The following is a 26,917-nucleotide window of genomic DNA, read 5'->3' on the forward strand; positions in this document are numbered from 1 at the left end:
TTCCATGGGGAACATGGATTTCTCTAAATAACCGGGCCCACAGTAATATAATGCCAGTGGGTACAAACATCCCCGCTTATATACTACACAACAAATTCCAGCTTTTTTGGGTTCTGCCATTGTTGCCTCGCATGCCAGCCTGCCTCCCATGGTGATGCTGGGGCTGCACAACCAGGCACTAGACTCAGCAAGGGCCTCAGCAAGGGCAGCTTCCTACCAAGCTTACTCTGAGCACCCCCAGATGCCTATTTGGAAACACCTTTGACCAACTCCTCAGTTTGGCCCTGAGACTGTTTGGGGACAAAGGAAAAATGATAGGAAATGGGACAACTGGTGAAGCCCTGCAGTGTTTTTTCGTAAGTAACACCAGTAACATATTCAGACCATCCCTGTTTGTCAAGCCTCTAAGAGAGTTCTTAGATTTGGGCAATATTAGGGGGCCAGATTATTCTTTGTATAATGTCAAGGACACACACCTTATATTCTGAAACGTAATGAGAGTCTGTGATCTTTAAAAATTCACAATCTAGTGGGGTTTTTTTTTGGGGGGGGGCATAAGTTTACTGCCAGAAAACAGGTGTCCTGAAATCCACCACTAAATCTAAGCCAAAACGGGAAAGGAAAAGACTTCCATCGATATCACCATTATCGGATGTGTAGATTTGGGCAGGCGTATCACTCCTGGACCATTGAAAAATTTGAGAGGGAGTCTGCTGAGACGGGAAAGGACTCCTTCAACTATGCCTGGGTCTTGGATAAACTGAAAGCTGAGTGTAGTATCGCCATTGAAAGCAGCAAGTATTAGGGGTGCTCTAATATGGGGGCTCAGTCAGTTAAGTGTCTGACCTTCGGCTCAGGTCATGATCTCATGGTCCGTGAGTTCGAGCCCCGCGTCGGGGTCTGTGCTGACAGTGAGAAGCCTGCTTGGGATTCCCTCTTTCTCTCCCTCTCGTTCTCCCTGGCTCCTGCTCATGCTGTCTCTGTCTCTCTCAAAATAAATAAATAGATTGTAAAAAATTTAAAAAAAACCGCAACAACCAGAAAACAGCAAGTATTAGGTTACCATCACTAATGCCCCAGGGCACAGAGACTTTATCAAAAACATGATCACAGGCCTATCGCAGGCCGACTGTGCTGCCCTGATTGTTGCTGCCAGTGCTGGTGAATTTGAAGCAGGTGCCTCCAAGAATGGGCAGACCAGTGAGCATGCTCGTCTGGATTACACACGGGGTGCAAAACAACTAATTGTGGTGTTAGCAGAGTGGGCCTACAGGACCCTCCCTACAGCCAGAAGAGATATGAGAACATTAAGGAAATCTACACCTACATTAAGAAAATTGGCTCCAAGCCTGACAGTGGCATTTGTGCCAACTTCTGGTTGGAATGGTGACGGCACGGTGGAGCCAGGTGCTAACATGGCTTGGTTCGGGGGATAGAAAGTCCCCCATAACAGGGCAGTGCAGGGGAACCTCATCGCCTGAAGCTCTGGGAAAAGAGTAAACTGTTGAAATGTACCATGAAGCTTTGAGTGAAGCTCTTCCTGGGGACAACGTAGGCTTCAATGTCAAGAACGTGTCTGCCAGGGGCGCCTGGGTGGCTCAGTCGGTTAAGCGTCTGACTTTGGGCTCAGGTCATGATCTCGCGGTTAGTGAGTTCGAGTCCCGCGTCGGGGTCTGTGCTGACGGCTCAGAGCCTGGAGCCTGCTTCCGATTCTGTGTCTCCCTCTCTCTCTGCCCGTCCCCTGCTCGTGCTCTGTCTCTCTCAAAAATGTGTCTGCCAAAGATGTCCATCACGGCAAAGTGGCTGGCAACAGCAAAAATGATCCACCAGTGGAAGCAGCATGGCTTCATGGCTCAGGTGATTATCCGGAACCATCCGGGTTCACCTGTGTGCATAGGCACCCGGTGCACGTTGCTTGTACCTTTGCCCAGCTGAAGGAGAAGGTGGATTGTCTTTCTTGGAAAAAACTGGAAGGTGGCCGCAAATTCTGGAAATCTGGGGATGCTGCCATCACTGATACGGTTCCTGGCAAGCCCGTGTGTGTTGAGAGCTTCTGTGACTATCCCTGTCCAGGTCGTTTTGCTGTCCGTGACGGGAGACAAACGGTTGCTGTGAGTGTCATCAAAGCAGCAGACAGGAAGGCAGCTGGCAAGGTCTCAAGTCTGCCCAGAGGGCTCAGAAGGCTAAGTAGATATTATCCCCAATACCTGCCACCCCAATCTTAATCAGCAGTGGAAGAGTGGTCTCAGAACTCTTTGTCTCAATTGTCTATTTCCGTGTCATAGCAAAAGACTAGTTGCAGATAATGATGCATCAGAAAACCTTCAGAAGGAAAGGTGTGGACCGTGTGTGTGTGTGTGTGTGTGTGGCAGTTTTAAGTTACTAGGGATTTTTTTTAGTGTTTATTTATTTATTTATGATTTTTAACTCAACAAGTGGCAATTTTTTTCTTTTTTTAAATGTTCATTTACTTTTGAGAGAGAGAAAGAGACAGAGCTCGAGCAGGGGAGGGGCAGAGAGAGAGAGGGAGCCATAGAATCTGAAGCAGGCTCCAAGCCCTGGACTGTCAGCACAGAGCCCCACATGGGGCTTGAACTCACAAACTGCAGATCATGACCTGAGCTGAAGTCAGAGATTCAACCGACTGAGCCACTCAGGTGTCCCTATTTATTTTTGAGAGAGAGAGAGAGAGAGAGAGAGAGAATCAGACAGGCAGAGATGGGGAGAGAGAACCCTGTGCAGGTTCCACACTGTCAGCGCAGAGTCTGACTCAGGGCTCAAACTCACGAACCGTGAGATCATGACCTGAGCCGAAATCAAGGGTTGGGTACTTAACGGACTGAGCCACCCAGATGCCCCAAGTTACTAGTTTTTAAAATCAGCAATTTTTAATGGAAAGGACTTGCCCAAAAATCTGTCTCAGAATTTTGAAACCCATTAAGACAAAGTTCAATGAGAAAAAAAAAAAAATCCTGGTCTATGTCACCTAAAATCAACAGTAGTGATAGACCAATTAATATGGATTACTAAAATCGAAATGTACAAATTTCATGCTGAGGAAAGGTAGAGGTGCTTCAATGGCTAGCCAACACCCATGCCTCTTTTTCCTTGTAAGGAGTTACCTCTTTGCCTTAACGGATGACTTGGTGGGAGGGTAATTCCCCTGTGGTAATTCCTCCGACAGGAGGAAAATCCATGCCCCGAGCTGGGCCCCAAGCACTTGGCCGGAACCTGGATTCTGGAGCAGGTGGCCGTAGGATGAGACTTATTACAGCTCTAGCCAAGTGACAAGTGCCAATGATGACAGCAGTGGCGGCCTCCTGACCCGGTGTTTCTGGCTCTGAGAGTCGCTGTGCTTTCAGCTTCTTACTTTTTGGGGGGCCGTTCGTGTGTCTTTGATTCTTGCCGGTCCCCAAGCGGGGTGGTCCAGCTTTGCCCCGCTATTTAGCGAGCACCTCTCTTCCCCCATGTCTTTCCCAAGAATTATCATTTGCTTGGCTTGGGTTGAGCTGGTTGGTTTCCATTGTTGGCACCTAGAGGGAACTGGCAAAGGAGCCTGAGAAGTTGTTTGGAAAACTGAGGAAATGGGATTTCCTGGAAGTCTGGGGAAAGAATGTGTTTCCAGAAGGAAGGACTGGTCAGGGCTCCTGGTTGGCTCAGTTGGTAGAACATGCCAAGGTCGTGAATTCAAGCCCCACGTTGGGCACATAGCTTACTTACAAAGAAAAAAAGAATCATATTTAAAAAAAAAAAGGAAGGATTGGTCAAGAACTTCAAACTTGGGGGTAAAGTTAAGGAAGATAAGAATTGGAAAGGTGTTTTGTTTTTTTTTTAATTTTAAGTTTATTTATTGAGAGAGAGGGTGGGTGGGGGAGAGGCAGAGGGAGACTCCCATGCAGGCTCCGTGTGGTCAGTGCAGAGCCCTAGGAGGGGCTTGATCTCAGGAACCACGAGATCAGGATTTAAGCTGAAATCTAGAGTTGGACGTGTAACCGACTGAGCCACCCGGGCACCCCAGGAAAGGTGTTTCTTAAATTTGCCAATTAAAAGGTCACCTTCGAGAGGTGCCTGGATGATTCAGTTGGTTAAGCATCCAACTTCAGCTCAGGCCATGATCTCATGGTTGGCGGGTTTGAGCCCCACACTGGGCTCTGTGCTGATAGCTCAGAATCTAGAGCCTGCTTCAGATTGTGTCTCTCTCTCTCTCTCTTTGCCTCTCTCTCTCTCTCTCTCAAAAATAAATAAACATTAAAAATTAAAAAATAATAAATGTTTATTATTGAGGTCACCTTCAAGGAGTTTGCCCATCAGCAGGAGAGTGAGGAGAGCATGGCAGGTGGGGTAAAAGGGGACACTGGACACGTGGGGACTGCCAATGAAGCCCCCAGGCTGCACAGAGGGAGCACCCCAGGACTCGTGCAAGATACCCAGGACCAAGGGTGAGCTTTTAAGGAATGGAGAAACTGGAGAGCGTTTCTGGGCTCAGAGGAAAGAGCCAGTAATGGGGCAAGCTAAAGGCATAAGCAAGAGGGATGTTAATGGGCTACTACCTTTTGAGGGTCCACTGAGTGCCAGACACGTTTCCTAAGGAGGGAGCGGATGGGTTCAGCGCAAGGTCAGAAAGGGATTGGGCTGTGACTGGAGGAGGACAAGTCTGCATCTGACACGGGAAAGGGAAGAAACGGAGGAGATGACAGCAGTGAGGGGAGAGGAAAGTGTGGAATTTGCATTAAGTGACCTGAGTCTGGGGGTTTCAGTAGCCACTCAATGTTTGCTAACTTTAGCTAAATGAACCGTGGTGAGTGAGCCACAAAACATTTACCTTAGAGAAGGAGCTAGGCTGAGAAGGAGGTTGAAGGAGAGGAATGGCGTGGGAGAGTCAGGTGAGCACTCTGGAAGCCTAAGCAGGCCAGTCAAAAGTCAGAAGGGCAGAGAACCAGTGAGGAGTTTGTCCTGCCCAGTCCTTGGGGATGGGTATTCTGTTAGGAGAGCCATCTTGCCTTTGGGAACCCGGGAGGCATTGTCACTGTCCAATGTCCCCAGATGCTGAAATTTATCTGATCTTTATCAATGAGTTCTGGTTTAAAAATTCACCACTACATTCCTAATCTTAAAAAGGGGGTAAAGATATCAGTTACATTTCTCCATCGTTTGTTGAGCTCTTAATAAAATTTTAACTTTGGAATAATGTCAGATTTACACGGAAGTTGCAAAGGTAGAACAGCGGGCTCGCATATACCGTGCACCCAGTTTCCTCTAATGTTAATGTCTTATATTACCATGTACATTTGACATAATGAAGAAATCAACATTGGTACATTACTGTTTTTCCCACTAACATCCTTTTCCTGTTTCAGGTTGAAATCCCGGATGGCACATCGCATTTAGTATTTAGTTGTTTTTAAAGAGTAGGGAATTAACTCAGGGATATTCCTCTGGTACAAGTTTTGCAAGAAGAGTTTAAAATTTTCAAGCTGGTCAACTGAACCGGTCTGAAAAGATTAAACTCTGTATTTCTTTTACTACATTAATTTGCAAACCAAACACATACACACACACACACACACACACACACACACCCCTACACATACCCCCAAAAACATAGGTCCTAACTACAATTTGTTGTTCATAACGCTTCAGAATAGAAACCGTAAAATGTTTATTATATTTGTCCGTTGCAACAGCACTGTTGCTTCTCAATAAATTCTCCTTAGTACTGAAAAGAAATCCGTTTGGAGCCAGCACAGTTGGATTTACTCACACTACCCTTCTGGATTAGGATGGGGAGGTTTTGGATGTGTGGCTGTCCATGCTACGCTTGAAACGGTGGACAAAAAGAGGTAATGCCATGTGTCTAGTTCGTGCTTTCTAATGATTTTTTTCTTTTAATAAGAAGCCATTATAATCTGAGCAGAAGTTAAACGCTCCTCTCTTGGCCCCCATCTCACCCTTCATTCGCAAGGTCCCAACTGCGGTATTTTTAAAGCGCGGACATACATTTCCTAACTTGTAAATACAGTTGTTTCGGAGATCCCTGTAGAGACGTGAAGTGACCACAATTCAAAATCTACTTCACTGCCGTCAGTGCCCATCACCGCCTTTCTCTCCACCAAAACTAATCTCCGTGCGACCCAGATGGGACTCGAACCCACAATCCCCAGCTCCGGAGGCTGATGCCTTATCCATTAGGCCACTGGGTCACCACAGGATCCGGGTTCTCACACCGTCTCCTTACGCGATGCCATCATCGCGCCCCGCCCCGAGCTCCGCGGCCTCGAGACGGGCGCCGTACGATTTGGGAGCCGCCCCCAGCGGCGGCCCCGCGCGCCTGCGCCCCCCTGCGCTGAGCCCGGCCCGTCGCCCGCGGCCCCGTGCGCCTGCGCGTGGCCTTGCCTGCCCCACAGCCCCCGGGGCTGCGTGGCCGGCACGCGGGCGGCTCCGGGCGGCCTCCTACCTGTACGGTTCTTCTCGGAAGGTCGTCTGTCCTGGCTGCGCATTCCGCGCTCTTGGGGAACTTTAAACGAAATTCCAATGCCTGTCCTCCCTCCGTTCTGATTCCCTGGCTGGGCCCGGGCGTCTGCATTTTACAAAGTTCCCTGGGACCGCCTAGTGCCGCCTGTCGCAGAGCCTGAGGTCCTTCCTCACCTGCACACCCGCCACCTTCCCGTCCCTTATAGCTCCTCCTCCCCTTTCTTTCCTGCAGTTATTCTACATACAGCATTGTGATAAACTATTATGTGCTGGGGACTGTTGGGGGATTCCAGGGTGAACAGGTGTTTTTTTTCTCCCCCAAATCTGCCCTTCTCCCTTACTCATTTACATCCATTTTCCTCCCTTGTCTCTTCTTTCCCTCCGGATTAAAGGGAAAATGGATTTAACAACGTCCGTCAATACAAAAATAATATGGATTTTGTTTTTATCCCATCCCAGGTCTTGGATAAAGACTTAGAGACTTTGTTTCCACGCCCAGTATGTCCATGCGTGTTGCATGTAAAGATGCTGCATTCGTGGTTTTTAAAAATACACAATTTCGTTTTCTCCTTAGACACCTAACGCCTGTTAGTTGTAAACTTGTATAAAGTATGCGTAAACCAAATGAAGAAAACTGAAATTGACTATGATTCTATCATTTGGAGCTTACCGCTGTTAACGTATTGGTATGTATCTTTCAAATTTTATGTGTCTGTGTGTCAGTATGTCACTTTTATTGCCTGTGGACCCTGAGTCGTTCAGGAAATGCTTTTAATGAAAACTAGGACGCTATTTAGTAAATAACAATTCACTCATCATTTAGCATTGGTGGTGCAGAAATGATAGTGGGTAAAACTCACATCTCAGTGAACCGCGGCAGTGGAACCAAAGTAGTAATAGTCATCCTTCATGTTTGTGCCCTGGCAAAGGTGGGGGTGGAGATAGCCAGCTTCACTTAAGAATATCCTTGATGATTGTAAGAATTGTCAATTGTATTAAATCCCCACACTTGAGTGCACACCTTTTTAATATTTTGTGTGACAAAATATGCATAAATCATTTCTACCACATACCAAAATACAATGGTTGACTCTTTGTTTTTGCACTTTTTTTATTTTAAAAAGTGTTTTTTTAATGTTTTTTTGGGGGGGGAGAGAGAGAGAGGGAGACACAGAATTTGAAACAGGCTCCAGGCTCTGAGCTGTCAGCACAGAGCCCAACGCAGGGCGCTAACTCACGACCTGAGCTGACGTTGGACACTTAACCGACTGAGCCACCCAGGTGCCCCTGCACTTTTTTTTTTTTTTTTTTTTTAAACATTTCATTTGTAAGCAATCTCCAACCTCAGCTGGGGCTCGAACTCACAACCCCCGAGGTCAAGAGTTGCCGGCTCTAGGAACTAAGTCAGCCAAGCACCCCACAATGGTTTTCTCTTGAAGAAAAAACAATTGTGTGATGTTTGAGTTGCAGGCTAAACTAACTTCTTCAGTGGAACATAGTTTTTACTTGAAAGAACAATTTGACAGACTATTCAGACTTGGGCACACTGGGGTTTGCTTCCCTGAAAGCAGTTTCAAGCTATACTATTAGCACAAACAGTCCTGTAGAAGAGAGAGGATATCTCACACTCAAAGGCCTCCGTAGACATTTTATTGCACTATGCTGCATCTTTATCACCAAACTAATTCCTGTGTCTGGGGATGGAAGGTACTGATTGGCCCTGGCCAGTCAAGGCTCTCTCCTGAATCTCCATCCAAACTAGAAGAGCTAAGAGGGAAGGTCTATGGTTACCCCAGGGGAACGTTGTATCTTTCAAAGGCAACTCTCTCAGATTCCACATTGTATTTCTGTTTCAGGTTGTTTTCAGGTGAGGGTATAGAATAGTGGTTGAGAGCCTGGCAGCCTGGGTCGGAATCCCGTCTGCCATTTACTGACTGTGTGAACCAGGACAAGCTACTTAACCACTCACGATTCAGTCTTCTCTTCTGTGAAATGGTACAGGTAATAATAATGCTACAACACAGAGTTGTGAAGATTAGATGTATTAATATATGTAAAACATTTAGAACAGCTTTGGGCACATAGTACTCTGTATTTTGAAGCAAAAGAAAACCTGATATAACCAGCTTAAACAACCAAGAAAGTGTGTCGGATGACAAAATTGCAAAGTTATATAATTGCAACCTTCAGAGGTAGGGCAGGCTGTTGATCAGAGCTTTCATAGTTTCTCTACAACTGTCCTATTCAGATGTCTAGGCCTCACATCCCCCAGTTCAGAAGAACAGAGCCTGCTTTCCTACCTCCAGTCATTAAACAAAAGGCATAGGCTTCCCAACTGAATGAATTTAGGTCACATGCCTGCTTCTAAACCATTCACAGTAGCCAAGAGAATCCCTTGCAGTGACCGGTTTCGGGGTGAATTCCTTTCACATTTTTGCACTTAGGGGGATGGGATCATGCTGCTTGAGTAGGTGGGAGTAGAATCAACCGTCTATGAATCCCATGGCTGCGACACAATGAGTGAGGCTGGCAAAATGCCTTCAACAATAGATGAATTTATTTATCATAAATAATTTGTAGTGAATTTATTAATATTAAAAAATAAACCAGTACAACATTTCTAAAAACACCCTTTTAAGAATACAAAAAAAAAAAAAAAATTCCAGAAAGAAAACCAAAAAGATTTAATTCTGATGCTCTGATAACCACTCACGATGCTTTTAAAAAAAGTACACGGCAAAAGAATGCAAACGTGTTATTCAGAAATGTGTAAAATACCACATAGAACACATTGGAACAATTGTCAAAACTTGAACACAGACTATATAATAAATGATAGCATCAAAGTTCAGTTGTCCTGGGGTCCCTGGCTGGCTTAGCCAGGATAGCATGTGACTCTTGATCTCTAGGCCATGAGTTTGAGCCCCACATTGGGTGTAGAGATTACTAAAAAAAAAAAAAAAATTCATTTGTCCTGAATTTGATGACTGTGATGTGGTCATATAAGAGAATGTCATTAGAAGATACGCACTGAAGGGGGATGTGGGTGTCTCAGAAGGTTAAGCAACTGACTCTTGATCTCGGCTCAGATCATGATCTCATGGTTTGTGAGATTGAGTCCCAAGTCGGGTCTGTGCTGATAGTGTGGAGCCTGCTTGGGATTCTCTCCCCTTCTCTCTCTGCCCCTCCCCCTCTTGTGCTCTCAAAATAAATAAACTTAAAAAAAGAGAAGATACACACTGAAGTATTTGGAGTATTTGGACATGATTTCTGAAAGTTACTCTCAAATGGTTTGGAAAGTTAATGTAAAAGCCATACATGTATTATACACACATGCACGTGTGTGTACATAGAGAAATAGCAAAGGTGGCAAAATATTAAAATTTGGCAAATCTGCATCAAGATTTGTAATTCTTCTGTATTTGAAATTATTTAAAAATAAATGAGTGTCTGAAGAAAAAGCCATACAAAGCCTTTTGTTAGCATATTTGTGGCTTCTGTGCAGTCTTTTACGACACAAGCTAAAAAAAATTAAAACTAAAAAATGTAACACAAGCCTGCCTTATCCCTTCTCTCCATAATGGTCAGAAACCCCTGCCAAGTTCCTTCTGTGTCCTAGCAGGGAAAAAACGCATAGCGGTATGTTTCTATATCAAGATTTTTTTTTTTTTTAATCTACCTCCTCTATGTCAAGGTTTTTAAAGGGAATCATTTTGGAAATCGTTTGTGGTGTTTTGGTTGAAGCAGCCGCCCAGGCAAACGAGCAGCGAGCGACGTCACTTGCATAATCTCCCTGCAAAGACCCGAGGTTCGGGCCAAAGCAGGGCGGAGAACTTGCCCGCTGCATGCTGGGATCTGGAGTCTTTCCTCTCCGAACTGCAAAGTGCTCTGGGATTGCCCGGCCGCTCCCATATCTCGCGATGCTATCCTCTCTTCTTCTTGGCCCTATGACCAACCCCCCTAACGTGTTTTTCAAATCCGCCAATGGGCACACGGCGTAGACTCGAACCAGCCAATCGGAGTGCGGGGACACCGGGAAATTTAAATCGCGCCGGCCGGCAGCACGAGCCACACCGTCTTTGGGCTGAGCCGTGGTGGACGTTTTCAGGGCAGCTGACCTGCACCCTGCGCGCCCCGCACCGCCTCTTGTGGAATCCTGAGCCGGCCGTGTAGGTACGAACTCGGGCCGGGGTCCGGCCGGAGCGATAACGGCAGGCCTGCGGGCCGCGCTCCGCTTGCGGGTGGCGGGAGGGGAGGGCCCGAGTACACGCCCGACCTGGCTTTGGCCTCCCTCGTTGACGAGGCCTCGGGGGCGTCGTTCGTTGACGAAGCGGCTGTTTTGCGATGCGAGTGCTTGGGCTTTAGGGCGCCGCGGCTGTGCGAACCGCAGCGGAGAGCCCTTGCGCATCGCGGCCCGGCAAATCGGTGAGGCCCGAGGGCTAGAGTCCGGGGAGGCGGCCCGTTCCCCGCTGCGTCTTCCCGGGTGGGGGCAGGGGCAGGGCCTGGCGATGGGGGTGGCAGTTGGAAGAACTCTCTCTTAATACGTAGGCCCAGGGCGGGCTGTGACACCGTTTCGTCAAAGAACACGGAATGAAAGCTAACAAATTGTAAAGGGGACTTGTACTTGGCACTTTTTGGCGATTGCTCTTGAAGATCTCAGTCTGAATGAAGCACAGTTGAGATCCGCCTGATTAAGTGCATTCACTCGAAATTTCTGGAAATGAAATGAGATGCTGAAGGTGGACAACTGCGTCTCAAGTTTTCAGTGTGGACAGGAAATGTTAGGGAAGGTTCCGTAGTGTAATGAGGAGCCAGGTTTCTCCTTAATTTTCAAGTGTGGAGAATGTACCTATTTTGGCCACTTAAAAACAGTAGATAGAGCCTCCAGAGGATGGATATTGGATTTATTTCCCCTAGGACATTGGTTTTAACTGTGAGCTCAGTTCTCCTACTTTGTCTTCAATTAACTATTTAATTGAAATAGTCCAATTGCACTGCCCAGTGTGGTAGCCAGCCAACCCAAGTGGCTGGTCCAAATTGGGATATGCTGTAAGCTTAAAGTACGCACAGGATTTCAAGATTTCGGAGGATTAGTATGAAGAAAGTGTAAAATATCTCAATGGCTCGAAATATTATAACACGTTGAAATGAGAATATATTGGGTGTGTTGGGTTAAATAAGACGTTAAAATTAATTTCATTTGTTGCTTTTTGAAAAATGCAGACCTGGAAATTTAAATTTATACAGCTTGCACTCTATTTCTGATGGACAGCCCTGCTCCAGGAAGTCTCAGCCCTTGGGAGGGGAGGGGACCACTACAGTTTGGCCAGTTCAGTGCTTCATAGTGCTGAAGGAGGAAGTTGCTCCTCTAATAGACAAGTATGGATGCAATACATGCCTGATGATTCTGTTAGTGCTGCTCTTACTGACAAAGCAAAATGATGAAGGAGAAATCTTTCCTTTCCTCCGTCTTCTAGCTTTCTCCCTTTGTTTCACAGCCATGTCCACCAACGAGAATGCTAATTCACCAGCTGCCCGCCTTAACAGATTCAAGAACAAGGGGAAAGACAGTACAGTGAGTACCTTCTGTTGCTTTCCTATGCTATTTTTTTTTTTTTTTTAATGCAAAGACACTTGGGAAGGGGTCAAAACTTGCAGGAAATTTGAAATAAGTGCTCTCACTTGGCCAGAAAAACTGATACGATAGGTGAAGACGATAGGTGAAGTGGTGTATCTTTTTTCAAGGAAATGAGGCGCCGCCGAATAGAAGTTAACGTGGAGCTGAGGAAAGCTAAGAAGGATGACCAGATGCTGAAAAGGAGAAACGTAAGCTCGTTTCCTGATGACGCAACTTCCCCACTGCAGGAAAACCGCAACAACCAGGTAAGTATGTAGTAGGTTATGAGTTATGGTCGATTCAGAAGATCAATATGGTGCTTTTCTTAGAAATTTAAATAACGTTCCTAGCCTAATGGTTTTAACGATCAACTTTGCGAAGATCTTTTTTTCTGTCCCCCAATCAGTAATTCTAATGAGTTGTCTTCTTTCTTGCCCACTCTCCATAACTGATTCCAAGGTCTCCTTTAGCTCTAAACTCCCTTGAGGTTTCCCTGCATTTCTAGCCACCAGTTGGGTACCTTGACTGGCCATTCCAGTGTTAAATGAAAGCTAGTGTGTCCAGAACCAATCGTTTTTCAATTTTTTGATTGTTCTCTATTTTTTGTATTTTCCACCATGTTTGTTCAGATGTTTTTCCTCCTGAGATATTTAAAAGAAAACTTTTTTTTTTTTTTTAATTTTTTTAACATTTTATTTATTTTTGAGACAGAGAGAGAGCGAGCATGAACAAGGGAGGGTCAGAGAAAGAGGGAAACACAGAATCCGAAACAGGCTCCAGGCTCTGAGCTGTCAGCACAGAGCCCGACGCGGGGCTCGAACCCACGGACTGTGAGATCATGACCCAAGCCGTAGTCAGACACTCAACCGACTGAGCCATCCAGGCGCCCCAAGAAAACTTTTTTTAATGTTTATTTTTGAAAGAGAGAGAGAGACGGAGCATGAGCAGGGGAGGGGCAGAGAGAGAGAGACACAGAACTGAAGCAGGCTCCAGGCTCTGAGCTGTCAGCACAGAGCCCAATGAGGGGCTTGAATTCACGAACCACGAGATCATGACCTGAGCCGAAGTCCAGCGCTTAACTGACTCAGCCGCCCAGGTGCCCCTCTCCTGCAATATTTTCAGTGATCTTCTAATTTATCTTTTCCTTCATTCTGTGCCACACACTATATACCTAAAAATATTCTTGATATGCTGTTTGGACTTGTTATTTCTCTGCTGAAAAAACTTTGGTAGGTTTTTTTTTTAACGTTTATTTTGAGAGAGAGAGCGAGCGCACATGCGCTTGTGGGAGAGACATGGAGGAAGAGAGGGAAGCCCGAGCAACTCCGTGCTATCAGTGCAGAGCCTGATGAGGGCTTGATCTCCCCAAGTGTGAGATCATGACCTGAACCTAAATCGTTTTGGACGCTTAACCTGAGTCACCCACACACCTCAAAATCCATATTCTTGGAAGTTTTATTTGAAGATTTTATTTTTGAGTAATTTCCACACCCAACGTGGGGCTCAAACTCACAACCCCGAGATCAAGAGTTGCATGCTCTGCTAACAGAGCCAGCCAGGTGCCCCTGAAAGGTTTATTTTTGTAAATTTGATCCATCTTAGACTTTCAGATTATCTTTTTTTTTTTTTTTTTATCTTTAAAAGATACTGGGAACTTTCCTGCTTTTTTTACATTATGCTTTCCTTTAGAGCCCCAAATATTTTTTTTTCATGAAATAGTATCTATGTGCTATCTGTAGAGTACTATATTCAAATCCTATCTTCTTACAGCACTCCTTGATCAACCTGGTAGGAAAAATGTCCCCTTTTCAGAATTCGCATAGCACCCCAGCTGTGCATCACAAATGGAGAGTGAATGTGTGTATATTTGCCACTTATGGTGTCTATTTTTCACATTTCCCTTACTAAGTTGTAAGCTCTTATGGAAGAAGGGGCACTGTCTTTTTGAGTTAACTATAGTACTGGTTCTCAGGCTCTTCTGTGGTGTTCACAACATGAGCCATTCCTGTAGCACTGTACTGTGGAAATGCATAGATTAGAAGCTTACATGAGAAAATTCCCAGCACGTTGCCTATATAACTGCATCCTTTTCTCCCTGATAGCGTATCTGAATGTGGGTGATTGAGACTAATGTAGAACAACGTCCAAACTGCTCTAATTTAATTTACTAGATTGTTCACAGTCTCCTCTTTTAGTGACAAAATGCTTTAATACTCCATAATTGGAGATTCCAGAGATTCATAATACCAAGTTTGAGTGCTCTTCTACATCTAAAATAATGGATATTTAGTTAACGGCCACAGTTCCGCATAAGTCTAAACTTACAGTAACTGATTTTAAAAAGGTCTTCACAGAAGAGGTCTTCACAGTGCCAGGTAGAGATTTTCTTGTTTATATTTAATCTTAAAAATGATAATTTGCAAAATTGATCCCACTGTCCTTGCAGGGCACTGTCAATTGGTCTGTTGATGACATTGTCAAAGGCATAAATAGCAACAATTTGGAAAGCCAGCTCCAGGCTACTCAAGCTGCTAGGTAAGTCTTTTCGGCTGTAGCATGAATGACATCACTAAGATACCAGCCTTTTTAGATTTTTGTTGTTATTGGGAAAGAGACAGATGGCATGGGTAAAATAAAGGTTAATTTGGCCAAAAGCCTGATTTCACTAGAGTCTTTCCGTAGGTGAAACTGTAATTTTGTAATTGCCTCAAGTCTCACCCACCCCCAGTGATAATCACTGTCAACCTTTTGGTATACCTTTTAAGTAAATTACAAAGTTTTGTCAAAGTGGCATTTCAAAGTGGTGTCAGAGAAAGGAATCAGTAAGTGGGATTGGCACGTGCATTTAGAATGGTGCATTTACTCACTTTCCATCAAACGCAAATATTTTGTGACATTTGTAACAGAAAGATTTAATAATTTCTATAGTTTGACAGTGTGCTCAAAAATCCAAGTGACAAATGATGAAGGAAAGGATGTTTAACCTCACCAGTAGTTAGGGAAACACAGATCACCCCACTGGTAGTGTAATTCTGTCAGACTGCCGAAATTTTAAAGTGACAACATCTAAAGTAGTTTCCGCGGATGCAGCGAAGAGGCTAATTTCCATTACCGGTAATTCTTCAATTTTGGATAAAAGGTAGTTAAAGACACCACCTGGGTAGCACCATTGCAACCAGTCTGTTAATCTCCTCTTAAATTCCATGATATCTCAACATTATTGCATGACTTTAAAAGGTTATCTATAGTTCTAAACTCTTGAATTGCATTTTAAATCGATTTTTACACAAACTTTTGTTATTCCTCCTCAACTTTCATTTTTCTTTTTGCTTACCCTTAGGAAACTGCTTTCTAGGGAAAAACAGCCTCCCATAGACAACATAATCCGAGCTGGTTTGATTCCAAAATTTGTGTCCTTCTTGGGCAGAACTGATTGTAGCCCCATTCAGTTCGAATCTGCTTGGGCCCTCACTAACATTGCTTCCGGTACATCAGAACAGACCAAGGCTGTGGTAGATGGAGGTGCTATCCCAGCATTCATTTCTCTGTTGGCCTCTTCCCATGCCCACATCAGTGAGCAAGCTGTATGGGCTCTAGGAAACATTGCAGGTACTTGGATTTAAAACAGATTTTTTTAAGAGAGGTTTTTTTTTTTGTTTTTAATGTTTATTTTTGAGGGAGCGTGAGTGGGGGAGGGGGAGAGAGAGGGAGACACAGAATCTGAAGCAGGCCCCAGGCTCTGAGGTGTCAGCACAGAGCCCAAGGCAAGGCTCGAACTCTCTGACTTTGAGATCGTGACCTGAACCGAAGTCGGATGCTTAACCGAGTGAGCCACCCGGGCGCCCCAGATTTAAAATTCTCTTGACTGATTGTTTCTAATCCTACTGAGGTTGGAAGAAGTGGCTTATCATAAGTAATAGTGACCTGTGTGTTAAGATTTAAGTTTGTTTGCTTCCCATGCTTATCAGGGGTGAAAGTGGTGGCTAAGTAAGTTAGGGATTTCCCAGGGTTGTCTTTGTGTTAAGACCCATTCAGTCACTGTACACTAATGGTGCTAGAAAAATAGTTTACAAATTAACCTTGCCTTTGTTTAGGTGATGGTTCAGTTTTCCGAGACTTGGTTATCAAGTATGGTGCAGTTGACCCGCTGTTGGCTCTCCTTGCTGTTCCTGATATGTCCTCTTTAGCAGTAAGTTACTAACATAAGTCCGGTTACTCGCTTCTTGATTCCAGTTTTTCCCATCTCCTCAAAATACAGAGGACCTCTCATTGCATTTTTCTTTCCCCTCAGTGTGGTTACTTACGGAACCTTACTTGGACACTTTCAAACCTTTGTCGCAACAAGAATCCTGCACCCCCATTAGATGCTGTTGAGCAGATTCTTCCTACCTTAGTTCGTCTTCTGCATCATGATGATCCAGAAGTATTAGCGGATACCTGCTGGGCCATTTCCTACCTTACTGATGGTCCAAATGAACGGATTGAGATGGTCGTGAAAACAGGAGTTGTGCCCCAACTTGTGAAGCTTCTAGGAGCTACTGAATTGCCCATTGTGGTAAACTGTTAACTTGATCATTTATTTATTTATTTAGTTAGTTCGTTAGTTAGTTAGTTAGTTCGTTGGTTGTTTAGCTTAGTTTAGTTTAGTTAGTTTGAGAGAGCTTGACCAGGGGAAAGGGGCAGAGGGAGAGAATTCCTAAGTAGCCTCCATGCTCCATGGGGAGCTAGATGGGGGGCTTGATCCCATGACACTTGGATCATGACCTGAGCTGAAATCAAGATTTGGACAGTCAGCCAGCTGAGCCACCCAGGTGCCCCAGTTGTTAACATTAAGTTTTTTTTTAATGTTTATTTTTCAGAGGGAGAGAGTGTTTATTTATGTTTGAGAGTGTGGGTGGTAAAGGGCAGAGAGAGAGGAAGACACAGAATCCGAAGCAGGCTCCAGGCTCCAAGTTGTCAGCACAGAGCCCAACGTGGGCCTTGAACTCACGAACCGTGAGATCATGACCTGAGCTGAAGTCGGATGCTTAACTGACTGTGACTGAGCTACCCAGGCACCTCCCCCCCCCCCGCCCCGAGTTAACTTTTAGATGAGAATAGAAAACATAAGCATGGTCAATTAATAAACTGATACTGACATATTACCTATTTTAGGGCCATGATGAGGCTCTGACCTGACAAAACCTTTGGGGTATAGACTTCTGGAGCGGTGCTGAAAAAATAAAAGTTAACAGCTGGCATCTACATTTCCTTTTCAGACTCCTGCGCTAAGAGCCATAGGAAACATTGTCACTGGGACAGATGAACAGACTCAGGTTGTAATAGATGCGGGAGCACTTGCTGTCTTTCCCAGCCTACTAACGAACCCCAAAACTAATATTCAGAAGGAAGCTACGTGGACGATGTCAAACATCACAGCTGGTCGCCAGGACCAGATACAGCAAGTTGTGAATCATGGATTAGTTCCATTCCTCGTTGGTGTTCTCTCTAAGGTGATGAAGTCTTGACTTAATCGAAGGATGTTAGTATTTACGGATGGACACTTGGTAGAGCTGTGCTTGATAAGATTCTTGATGTGCCAGTGCTGGTTCTCCTTCTAGTTCTTTGCTAAATAGTAGCCAGTGACCTCTTACATTTAAGGTTGGATGGAATCAGTTGGTAGTTTGTGTCCTTGTTTTTCTAAAACAATACTTCTGGAATTTTAGTTTTACAATCGTTTCTGAAGTAAACTTGTTTCCTTATGTTTATCAGGCAGACTTTAAGACACAAAAGGAAGCTGTGTGGGCTGTGACCAACTATACGAGTGGCGGAACAGTGGAGCAGATCGTATACCTCGTTCACTGTGGCATAATAGAACCATTGATGAACCTCTTAACTGCAAAAGATACCAAAATCATTCTGGTTATTCTGGATGCCATTTCAAACATCTTTCAGGTAGGTGTTAAGGTAGCATTGGAATTTGGGCTTGATGATAAGTGATTTAAACTCAGGGTAGGGCAGCTAAGTTTACTTAGTAGGCCACAGAATTAGAAAGGCTATTTTAATGTGGGCCACACTCTTGGTAAGATGTGACAAGGGATTATAAGAGATCTAAGTGGATGACCTGAATTGAAATCAAATCCGTATGTGGACACTGTTCATTCCCATCTAATTTGTCAAGAATCTTTAATTCTCCAATATCCTACTGAATTTTGGTGAAATTAGATTTTGATGACTTAGTTATCTAATTGGTTTTTTTCTGATTCCATTCCTAATTGACCTAGCGTGTGGCACTTAGTCACAGTGGTTGGTGGGAGGTAGGTCCTACCTAACGACTTCTGATTATGGAAATTTTACCTACAGAGTTGAGTCTAGAATGATGATGCTTGGTGTATTCATCATCCAGCATAAATAATTTGTCAGCATTTGGCCTGTTTTCCTACTTTCCCTTACCCAAGCCCTCTCTAAGTTATTTTGAAGAAAGTAAGTTATTTTCATCTGTAAATATTTATCTTCTAATTTGAGGACTTTAAAAAAGGCCATAATATCATTTTTATACTAGTAAATTCTTGATGTCAGCAAATAATCCATTCAGGGAAATTTGTTTTTATGCAGCATAGGCCATCTTTGCCCTTAGATGGTGGTTCTCCACCTTGACTACACTTTGGTGTTATCTGAGGTGCTTTTATGAAACAGTAATTTTCTGTTCCCATCAAAGATCAATTGAACCTGGATGTAGTGGTTTGTTTTGGTTTTTTTTTTTTTTTAATGTTTGTTTTTGAGAGAGCAAGAGAGAGACCGAGTACAAGGGGCAGGGAGGGGCAGAGAGAAGAGGAGGGTACACAGAATCCACAGCAGGCTCCAGGCTCTGAGCTGTTAACACAGAGCCTGACGCGGGGCTCGAACCCACGAACCGTGAGATCATGACCTGAGCTGAAGTCGAACGCTTAACCTACCGAGCCACCCAGGCAACCCGATATGGTGTCATTTTTAAATTTGCCCGGATGATTTTGATGCAAAGAAATTACTGAGAACTACTTGGAAGATCTCTGAGATCTCCAGAAGTAGCTGCTGAGAGCAAGTACAGATCTCATCACCTTGAATTTAAAAAAAAAAATTGTTTTTTTAATGTTTATTTATTTTTGAGAGAGAGAGAGAGAGACACAGCGTGAGAGGGGTAGGGGCAGAGAGAGGGAGACAGAGATGCAAAGCAGGCTCCAGGCCCTGAGCTGTCAGCACAGAGCCTGATGCCAGGCTGGAACTCACAAGCCATGAGATCATGACCTGAGCCGAAGTTGGATGCTCAACAGACTGAGCCACTGAGGTGCACCTGATCACCTTGAATTTTTAAAAAAATGTAAACTGGAGATAAAATGATCTCACAGGGTTATTGGCAGGAACTTCCAAGTGTATGTCTGATACATATATCAACAGCCAAACATAAACTTTGTTTTTATCACTAACATGGAACATTCAGTAAATTCAAGTAAACTGAGAATGTTTTTTAGGCTGCTGAGAAACTAGGTGAAACTGAGAAACTCAGTATAATGATTGAAGAATGCGGAGGTTTGGACAAAATTGAAGCTCTACAAAACCATGAAAATGAGTCTGTGTACAAAGCTTCATTAAACTTGATTGAGAAGTATTTCTCTGTAGAGGTGAGTAACAGGGTAGTGTTAACAAGAAGTTGGAAAATACACAAAGTCAAGCCCATAAGAGTTTTTCCTTACTCTTGTTTTTCTTTTTAACATTTATTCATTTTTTGATAGAGACAGAGCATGGGGGGGGGGGGGGGTGGCGCAGAGAGAGAGAGAGGGAGACACAGGATCTCGGGAGCAGGCTCCAGGCTATGAACTGACAGCATAGAGCCCGACACGGGGCTCGAACTCACAGACCGTGAGACCATGGCCTGAGCTGAAGTCGGACGCTCAACTGACTGAGCCACCCAGGCGCCCCTCCTTACACTTTTTAAATGAGCCTTGTGACCTTGTTAAATTTAGCAAAATATCACTGTGTGAGTAGGACATAATGTATATGTTTGCTCCTCAAATATTTGGCTTGATGATCATATCTTGAGAGATTTAAAAAAATTTTTTAAATCACCACTGTACTTTCAAATGAATAGCTTTATAGGGATTTTAGAATGTCTGGAGAGTAAGTTTGTGTAGGAGTTGATGGAGAAGGGGCCCAACCCCTTCACCACACTCAGGAGTTAATAAGCCTTTTCATTTCCTCCTGGAAAGTGGCGGGTGGGGAAGAAAATCTTTTTTTCTCTTTTTTTTTTTTGTTCTTGTGGTAGCATTCCTGAATCCATTCAGAATCTTCTTCTCCCAGGCACTCCTGAATTGGCAAGTTTTCAGCAGCTCTGCGATCACTATTTGAAATACTGAAATACGTTATAGGATTGATTAGAGGGGTAACGTAGGTGAAGACCTTAGGAGTAAATACAGACTTCTAGGCAGGCTGCTGCTTAGAAATGTGCCATACTTGCGGGACTATATTGTTTGGTTTTGTTTTTTTAATACTTCCAGGAAGAAGAAGATCAAAATGTTGTGCCAGAAACTACCTCTGAAAGCTACACATTCCAAGTTCAGGATGGCACTCCCGGGACCTTTAACTTTTAGATTGTACAGCTGAGGCACAAAGTTGTTTGTTGTGTACTACGTTTGGTAGAAGTTTGTCTTACTGTTTTCTCTACTAAACTCTTTTTAAATGTGTTTTGTTATTGTAGCACTTTTTACAATGGAAACTATACTTGAACAGTTCTGAACTGTACAAACTGAAGCTTCTCCTCTCGGTGGGTTTCTTATTTCTCTGTGGAATCTCCTATCTTGCGGTGTCCTGTAAATAAAGATTAAATTCCACCCTTTTCTTTACTTCACCGTTTCTGTGTACTGCTTTCTAATTTGGGGTCCTTAAGCTTGCACACGAAGGGTGATCCAGCCAAACCAATGTGATGAACCAGAGGTGTGGTTCTGGTTGGAGACGTTGCCTGGTGTGAGGTTTGTGATGTCATCAAGGATATAGGGGTGATCACTTTTTCCCCGCCCGCTTCTGAGTGCCCACTTGTTCTCGGCTGCGGCTTTGTAAATAATGGCTGTTGGCGCTTCCAGACTTCATATCCTCTACACACCAGCTAGAAAAGAATTTTTCAGAAGTTCTCACAGAAAAATGAACAAAATTTCCCAGAAGCCCTCAGCCAGTATCTCCTTAAATCTCACTGGCCAGGGAGATGGGATTAAAAACAATAAATTTAGGCTCGCCTGGGTGGCTCAGCCGGTTAAGCGGCCGACTTTGGCTCAGGTCATGATCTCGCGGTTTGTGAGTTTGAGCCCCGCATCCGGCTCTGTGCTGACAGCTCGGAGCTTGGAGCCCGCTTCGGATTCCGTGTCTCCCCCTGTCTTAGCCCCTGCCATGTTCATGCTGTGTCTCCCAATAATAAACGTTAAAAAAAAATAAAATTAATCACCAGTATCTCGGAGCAAGAAGTGGAATTCACTCCTCCCAAACTTCAGGGCTGAACATGGTTTCAAAGCTGTGCCTTGACGTCACCTGGGAAAGTTTACCCAGAAGTTGTGTTTAATTGGTAAGGAGTGGGGGTCTAAATGTCCTCTTGAATTTAATTCCCATGTACTCCCATACTGTCTGGATTGAAAGCCACCATAAGGATTAGTTATGCTATTAGCAGTGTAGGAAATGGATTTGGGGGAGGGAGGGAAGGTTGACTACAGGCCCCAAAAGTCTTAGGACAAATGGAATAACACTTATAAGCACTTCTGTCTGTTTCCCCTTTGGTGGAAACATACTGAGCCAAGTCTCCACTGCTGATAATCGAACAGCTTTGCCTGCTTGTTTTCCCACGGAAGGTCAGGAGCTGTGGTGGTGGAGGTGGGCATTTGGGTTGAAGACTAAAAAGCGAGTTATGACCACAAAGGGCACTGTAGTCAGTAAAATAAGACAGTTTTTCAAGTCAGTAGTGTAATGCAACAGATACCCGCTTACCTTCTCTCCGTGGGTACACACGTAAGGTTACTCTTCCCCTGCCCCTCCTCCCCCTCTCCCCCACCCCAGTTCATCCATCAACCTACACGTGAATTCATTTTGCCCTTTGCAGATAACAGACTCTCGAAGTTCCCGCTATGAAAAAGAATATTTAGTGTTTGGGTGTAGAAATAAAGAATGCTAGATCATTTAGTGCTTTGGGTGTAGAAATCGAGAACACTTTGGCTAATGCTTGTGTGAAGCACTTACAGCTGGGGTTTTCATCTGGAATGCTAAGCTGCGTTACATGGGGTCCTCCTAAGCTTAGGGCCTCTTGTTGGGAGCCCTGGTCATTTCCTCGGTTTTCTCTGTACAAAGCCTTCCCTAAAGAGGAGGCAGGAGAGAAGTCACAAAACCGCACAGACTTCCCTCCCTGTCCCACCTACTTGCTCCACTGCAGGTCCCTTAGATGCTGGGTCCAGAAGTCTTGAATGTGAGAAAAGATAACGTGGAAGTAAACCTGAACACAGTAGGTTTATGTTTTAAGGTAGGTGGAGCCTAGTGGGCTTAGAGGGACCGGTGTAATGCACGCTAGTAAAAAGTGTAAGGTCTGTAGGTTTTCGAGTGAGAGCATAACGCGATAGTGAAGTAATGGGCAGGAGACAGCTGATTGCCAGAAATACATTTTCATATTCTAGGTAACATTTTTAGCATGTTCGTTTCCTTGGAGTTCAAATCCACGGAGGCGTTTGTATGTTGTTATTGAACTTAACTGGATAGAATTTCTATCTCTTGAGAATGAGTTTTCATGGTCAGCTTGAGTTTTAAAAGTCCAGTAAAATGCTATGTAGCCACCAACCTTTTTCTCTTTCACAGTGTTAATGTCTAAACTGCTTTTGTTAATGCACAACGTTTTGTAGCTCCTATCAATTTTATTTTATTATTATTATTTTTATTTAGTTTTTTTGGGACAGAGAGAGACAGAGCATGAACGGGGGAGGGGCAGAGAGAGAGGGAGACACAGAATCGGAAACAGGCTCCAGGCTCTGAGCCATCAGCCCAGAGCCTGACGCGGGGCTCGAACTCACGGACCGTGAGATCGTGACCTGGCTGAAGTCGGACGCTTAACCGACTGCGCCACCCAGGCGCCCCGCTCCTATCAATTTTAAACCCCATTTGAGGCTTTAATAAATTATATCTCTTTGCCCATTACTGTTTTCCTTTCGTAGTAGTTGTAGTAGGTAAGTAGGGGTGGGAAGGTAACACTTGAATTTTCATGAGGCAAATATCAAAGAAAAAACTAACACTTCCTTTGCTTGTTGCAAAAATCTTCAAAGAGTTACCTTGTGGTTAGAGGTTGAACGTCCATTATTGTTAAACATTGCACCAAGTGTTGATTCTTTTTGTTGCTACATTGTATCAGCTTTAAATATCCTATCAAGCTACTATGTTTTTTTTTTTAAGTTTATTTATTTTTGAGAGAGAGAGAGCCAGGGAGGGACAGAGAGACAGGGAGGGAGAGAGAATCTCAAGTAGGCTCCATGCTGTCAGTGCAAAGCCCGACACGGGGCCCGATCCCATGAACCGTGAGATCATGACCTGAGCCAAAATCAAGAGTCAGATGCTCAACAAACTGAGTCACCCAGATGCCCCACAAGCTACTATTTTTGGACCAAAGTAGGGAATAAATATTTCATTTTTTTTAAATGTTTATTTTTTCAGAGAGAGAGAGAGAGAGAGAGAGAGAGAGACAGTGTGAGCAGGGAGGGGCAGAGACAGAGAGGGAGACATAGAATCCGAAGCAGGCTCCAGGCTCAGAGCTGTCAGCATGAGCCTGATGCAGAGGGCTCATATCTGCGAACTGTGAGATCATGACCTGAGTCAAAGTTGGACACTAAACCAACTGAGCCACCCAGGCGCCCCTAAACATTCCATTTCTTAAGGTTGTTGGATTATTCCCTCTTCTTCAACCCTTCTGTGGCTGCATCATTACTGAAATGATAAAAGCTGTGGATAATTTCTTGTTATAATAGATCCTCAGTGTTAGATAGGATTTTGCGTTAGCATTTGGCCTCAAATTGCTTTTTTTTTTTTTTTTTTTTTTTGCCTCCGAGAACCAGGTCAATTAAACCAAAATGGCGGTATGTTCCTTTTTCCCCTACCAATAATAGTTCTAGGAGCAAAAGCTTCAGTTTGTTGGGCAGTTGGAAACCTTGTGGGGTTGCAGTACCCCAGGTTCAGAAGGCCATTAAGGAGAGTGTAGCTGGCTACTCCTTGCCTCCCTCCGCCCTGCTGAAGTTTGTCAGAACCCAGCTGGCTGATTTTGGAAAGCCCTTTGAAACATGTCATTAATGGCGCTTTCTTTTGAGATTGGGCTGTTGACCCAATTTGTGATGAACAAAACCTGGCCAAATCCTGAAGCACCCACCCCCTCTCCCCCAAGAGAAAGTGTAGTGAAAAGTGTTTAGTAACATCACTGATGTAAAACCTCATAACCCCTGCTAATAAACATGATAAAAAACACTCAAGCTATCAAGGAGGGTTTGGGGGAGGGCAGAGGAGCCATTTAATTTTGAGCATTTGTATGTTAAATGGCATTTTGCTGGCCTAGTTTGAAAGCATAATTCTGGTGTCTTATAAACGCCCAGTTCCTCCTAGATATTTGGGACAGTTTCATAACGCTGTGCAGGAGGGGAGTTGTGCACACCAAACCCTGTCCTAACAATCACTTTGTGCATCCTGTCCAGGCTTTTCACAACCGGAAATGTCCTCCCCATCCTAGCTCTGGGATGTGCAGTGGAAAGGACTAGCAATTAGGAGGCAGATCTGCCTGAGTTCAAATGCTGCCTCTTCTGAAGGTTAGTGAATGGCCTTTGGGCCATCAAAGTAGCATGATCTCTGGTATAAAATAAGTTCTCTACAGACAGTGAATACTATGTGATATTGATAGCTCAGGCTGTAGTGTTACCACAGAACAGATTTTACCTTCTAGGCTGTTTACTATTACAGTGGAACCTTCGGTCGCGGGTAACTCGTTCTGCAAGTGTTCCGCAAGACGAGCAAACCTTTCTAATCCATTTTAACTTGATAAACAAACGATGTCTTGCGATATGAATAGTACGTGACCCCGAACATCACACGATCACAACTGAGCCAATGGTTCTCCTCTCTCTCTCTCTCTCTCTCTCTCTCTCTCTCTCTCACTACGGGATTGTGGGTGATCGTCTCCCATGCTTGGACGCTTTGTCTCAGGCTGTGGTGTTTGGCAGGAATTAGTGATTTGTCAGGATGTCGGAAGGTGCCCACGACTGGCACAGTGTATTTTTTTGTCACTTCAAAGCACCTGCGGACAGTCCTTTGCTTTTCCATAGAAGAATAAGCTTACGAATGCTTTGGTTCATCCTAGGTCAGGCTGCCTGCAGATAGAGACCCTTTCCTCTGCTGCCTGGTTGCCAGTTACCTTAAATACAGTATAGGACAAGAGTTTCTTAATACTGTAATCTGGTCAACATCCGTGCCAGTGTATGCAATGGTCCCCATTCAGAAGAAGATTCCATGGAGCCAATAGATAGCAGTGATTCCTTTAGTGATAGTGAAAGTCGTCCTGCACAATAACCCTCCTCTCTCTTGGCTCCCTCACACCAGCCAGGAAGGTTTACAAAGGTACGTGAAGGTTAATTTGTTTATTTTTCTTTATATTTTGTATTTTCTTTATTATTTTGTATTATATTACAGTATTTAAACAAATTTTTTAAATATTTATTTCTGAGACAGAGAGACAGAGTCAAGGTGTGAATGGGGGAGGGGTAGAGAGAGAGAGGGAGACACAGAATCTGAAGCAGGCTCCAGGCTCTGAGCTGTCAGCACAGAGCCCGACCCGGGGCTCAAACCCACGAACCTCAAGATCATGCCCTGAGCCTAAGTCAGACGCTTAACCAACTGAGCCGCCCAGGAGCCCCTAGATTACAGTATTGTAACCATTTTGATATGAATATTTTTGGGTTGCGGAACAAATCATCTGAGTTTCCATTACTTCTTATGGGGAAATTCGCTTTGATAGGCAAGTGCTTTGGGTTACAAGCACGTTTCCAGAAGGAATTATGCTTGCAAACCAAGGTTTTACTGTACTTTTTTTTAAGGTTTTATTTTAAGGAGTGCCTTGATGGCACTCAGTTAAACATCCGACTCTTGATTTTGACTCAGGTTATAATGTCACGGTTTGTGAGCTCGGGCCCCGCGTCGGGCTCTGTGCTGACAGCGCGGAGCCTGGAGCCTGCTTCGGATTCTGTGTCTCCCTCTCTCTGCCCCTCCCCCATTTGCACTCTGTCTCTTAAAAATAAATAAGCATTTCAAAAAAGCACATACCCTTTTTTTTTTTTTTCACAACTGTTGGAATACAGGAGAGATGTGGGGAAACATGTAGAAAAAGAAGCTCTTTTCAAACTCTGACTTAGACCGCAGTTCTAGGTGACTCGTGACCATCCTGCACCCTTCTCGCCCGGCCTCTCAACCACTTGTCTCTGTCACCGTGAGGAAACCTTCATTTAGTGAGTCTGAAGTTTTTGCCTTTTCTTTAGACTTTTTGGTAAGTTTGTAAAATAATGTTTCCAGGTTACGGAAGTAATACCAATTTTAGAAAATTTAAAAATTCGGAACACCCTAAAAATTAAAAGAATAGCCTAAAGTTCGTTCCACCATAAGGTTGTACCTTTTTTCGTAGATGGGAATCCTTAACCCGAGTAACGTGAGACTCAGGGTAGGCCTTCATGGGGCCCACGAGTCCCCGAAATTGTATGCAAGGTATTGCGAAACACGTGTACATGAGCTTTTCCAGAAAAGGGGCTCCTAGCCTGATGGAAATTAGATTCT

General features: G+C 44.3%; 1 protein-coding gene, 1 long non-coding RNA gene and 1 other non-coding gene across 6 annotated transcripts; 2 read left to right on the forward strand and 1 right to left on the reverse strand.

Moving 5' to 3' along the window:
* The first annotated feature begins 216 nt into the window (after positions 1-216).
* On the forward strand, positions 217-8,990 carry LOC131497270 (uncharacterized). The gene is made up of 3 exons (XR_009254849.1): positions 217-356; positions 7,046-7,157; positions 8,328-8,990. It is a non-coding gene; the product is annotated as an uncharacterized LOC131497270 (long non-coding RNA).
* Positions 6,128-6,200, reverse strand: TRNAR-CCG (transfer RNA arginine (anticodon CCG)). The gene has a single exon. It is a non-coding gene; the product is annotated as a tRNA-Arg (tRNA).
* Positions 8,991-10,510: 1,520 nt separating the features above from the next.
* KPNA2 (karyopherin subunit alpha 2) lies at positions 10,511-20,943 on the forward strand. 4 transcript variants are annotated; one of them, XM_058703436.1, is made up of 11 exons: positions 10,511-10,644; positions 11,970-12,046; positions 12,217-12,354; positions 14,535-14,623; positions 15,429-15,697; positions 16,183-16,277; positions 16,380-16,643; positions 17,347-17,580; positions 17,840-18,022; positions 19,576-19,725; positions 20,599-20,943. In XM_058703436.1, exons 2-11 carry the CDS (start codon positions 11,972-11,974, stop codon positions 20,689-20,691), a joined length of 1,590 nt encoding a protein of 529 aa, XP_058559419.1. In that variant the 5' UTR covers positions 10,511-10,644; positions 11,970-11,971; the 3' UTR covers positions 20,692-20,943. The 4 variants fall into 4 exon arrangements, with proteins under 4 accessions (XP_058559419.1, XP_058559422.1, XP_058559421.1 ...); XM_058703439.1 differs by having other exon boundaries at positions 10,528-10,640; XM_058703438.1 differs by having other exon boundaries at positions 10,529-10,644; positions 11,949-12,046.
* The last annotated feature ends 5,974 nt before the right edge of the window (positions 20,944-26,917 follow it).

This window comes from Neofelis nebulosa, chromosome 16, assembly GCF_028018385.1.
Source record: "Neofelis nebulosa isolate mNeoNeb1 chromosome 16, mNeoNeb1.pri, whole genome shotgun sequence".
NCBI lineage: Eukaryota > Metazoa > Chordata > Mammalia > Carnivora > Felidae > Neofelis > Neofelis nebulosa.